Source organism: Rhea americana, unplaced genomic scaffold (genome assembly GCF_003343005.1).
Source record: "Rhea americana isolate MKP2758 unplaced genomic scaffold, rheAme1 scaffold_104, whole genome shotgun sequence".
NCBI classification, from domain to species: domain Eukaryota; kingdom Metazoa; phylum Chordata; class Aves; order Rheiformes; family Rheidae; genus Rhea; species Rhea americana.
Window position 1 is genome coordinate 2730992 of NW_028185084.1, and position 2587 is coordinate 2733578.

The 2587-nt window shown below is 49.7% G+C and overlaps 1 protein-coding gene across 1 annotated transcript in view; it reads right to left on the reverse strand.

Annotated features, from left to right (window-relative positions):
• Positions 1-996, reverse strand: part of LOC146601361 (VPS10 domain-containing receptor SorCS1-like) — a 303293-nt gene extending 302297 nt beyond the window's left edge. The window contains exons 1-2 of the mRNA XM_085308294.1: positions 942-996; positions 132-178 (exon numbers count right to left, since the gene is read on the reverse strand). Of these exons, the coding sequence (XP_085164420.1) occupies positions 132-178; positions 942-996 (102 nt within the window). The remainder of the gene's footprint in view (positions 1-131; positions 179-941) is intronic.
• Between the last annotated feature and the right edge of the window lie 1591 nt (positions 997-2587).

Sequence of the window (2587 nt, forward strand, 5' to 3'; positions counted from 1 at the left end):
GCCCGCCGCCGCTCCCGCACGCTGCCTCGGTGCTCTCCAGCCGCTGAGCTTCGCCGCCCTGGGCGCAGGGGCGAGGGTCGCTGGGAGCCCAGCCGCCGCCGCCTCCTTCCCGGCCCCGTGCCCTCTCTCACCTCGCTTCTCCGCCGGGAACCTCCCCTGCTCCCCTTCTCCTCGGTCGCTCCTCAAATGCATTAGTAATCCCTGCTGCGGATGCTGCTGCTGCGGCTTCACCTGGGAATGGCAGGATCTGCAAGTTATTTCTGCACCGGTAAAGCCAAAAGTGAAGAGGGAAAGCCATGTCCAGTACAGGAGAGCGACGTGCCAGGCTGGGTACCGGCCAGCAACTTTTTCCATTGCTGCTGATTGCTGATGAGAGGGAGAGAGAAGGAGCAGGAAGGAGAGAAGGAGCGAGAGAGCGGGGTGCTGCCGATTTACCCAAACACAACCAGAACTCCATAAAGTTTCAGACGCTGCTGTATTTGATGCAGCCGGGGAGGAGGGGAAGCGGCTTTCTTTCCYCCTCTTTCCTCCCCCCTCCTGTTTTCTTTTCCTTCTTTTGCACTTTTTTCTTTTCTTTTCTTTTTTCTTTTCTTTTTCTTTTTTTTTTCCTCCCCCAAGACTGGCGTTGCTGATCAGGCTTTTGATGGAAGGGAAAGCCACAGCCACACGGGGGAGGAGCTGAACTGAAGTCAGCGAGAGAGAGAGAGGGAGAGGAGCAAATCCTGGCTGGCGCTTCCCCCCGGCTGCCTTTGTGGAAGTGCCAGCCCGCCCGCCGCCGCCGCGCTCCCTCCGCGCCGCTGCAGCGCGCTCCCCTCGCAGCAGCCCCGGGGATGCTCGCCGCCGCCGCCGGCAGGGAAGGAAGGAAGGAAGGAAGGAAGGAGGATGTCCTACCCGCTCGCCCTCACATGCACACTGCACACGCTCGCTCCAGAAGGACTTACCCCAACTTTCGCAGGCGCTCACACGTCTGCTCCCGTCCTCCCCGGCACTTCCCATGCACTCGAACCCCTAAAACCTGCTCCCGAGTCCCGAAGTGCTACAACCAGCACGGGGGGGACGGGAAGCGAACATGTGAAGTCAAGGAGCAATATATGCATGTATATATCTGCGTACAGCCTTTCCAGGGGAAAATGTTTTGATTTGGYTAATCAAATGGCCTTAAATATCCAAGAGGGCTCTGCAATGTCCCTTCCTTTCTCTCCCCAGAGACTGAGGCAAATGCTCTAGCACTGCAGGGAATATAAAGGGAAAGAAGTGGAGGGTCAATCCTGTGGACACCTGTACTTGCTTTCATGGAGGGGAAATCGCATTTCCACCCCTCAGTTCCCTCCTCCGGCTTTGTTTCACTATACYGTCAGTTACAGTAGCTGACAATGTTTAGATAAATCACTCGGGCATGACAGAAATTTGCTCAGATAAATGCCGATGGAGACAGAGACATGCTTTTGGAAATGAAATGACAGCAATGGGAGAGAGAGGGGAAGGGAGGGATTCCCCACCAGTGGTTTACGGATAGGGAAAAAAAAAAAAAAAAAAAAAAAAAAAAAACTTTCTGCTCTAGCCACTTCTCACCTCTCAAGGATGAGCAATCTCTCCCCCCAGGAACTGCACTCTCCCTCTCTCACCAGATTCCTCCTCTTTAGTTTTCACTGGCTTTTTCAGGAACCGGCCAGAGCAGATCACTGGTCCCTGGTTGGGGAGGCCAGCTCTGCCTGCCCCACATGAGCCACTTGCCCCTTGCTCTGCACAGTGGCAGCAGCCTGCTCTGCAGGACGGCGGCCCAAGATCTTACATGTTTACTTACGTGGACAATTGTCCACATGCTTTAAGACTACAAGGAGTAAAAGGTTCTGCCACTGGACTTTATTCCACTTCACCTGTCTGCGCTCGATCATTTCCATTTGATTTCCACAAGAGTTTATTTTCTAATTAACAATTTTAACTTTTTCTTCCTGACATGGAAGACTTTATTTTATTTATTTATTTATTTATTTATTTATTTGGCAGACCATTTCAGAGGAAGATTTACAGATTTGTTCCACTTTATTTTAGAGATTTCACTCAAATGTTCACTGGTTACACATCTTGGGGTATTAGTACATCACAAGAGAAAGGAGACTCACAGTAATTGAAGCTGGGCCTAACTTCATGCTGCTTACAATAATGATGGATTGCCTGCAATCTAACCATCAGACCTCAGCTAAATCTACCGTAAACCAATTAACTTCATACCTGCTTCCGTATCTCTTGTCAGTGAGAAAAATTAACAGTTTGCACTTAAACAGCTCTTTTCCTTTATTCAGCCCGAAGTTCTTCATAAAACTCAGTGAATTTTACCCTTGTATCAGTATAAGAAACTGGGTTGCAGTGAGACTAGTAGTGCAGTAAGGATTGGAAACCTCATTATCAACCCATTCCATTTTCTTCTGTGCAACAGATTCACCAGATGGATCTATCCCAATGGATGCATTAGAGAGTAACACCTTTCTAGGACAAGTGTCTTAAAGAGGGTTTAATTTAGAAGGATGAAATTCAAAGAGGTGAGTGGGTGCAAGAGAGAAAGAACTTAAAAGGCAGATATAAATAA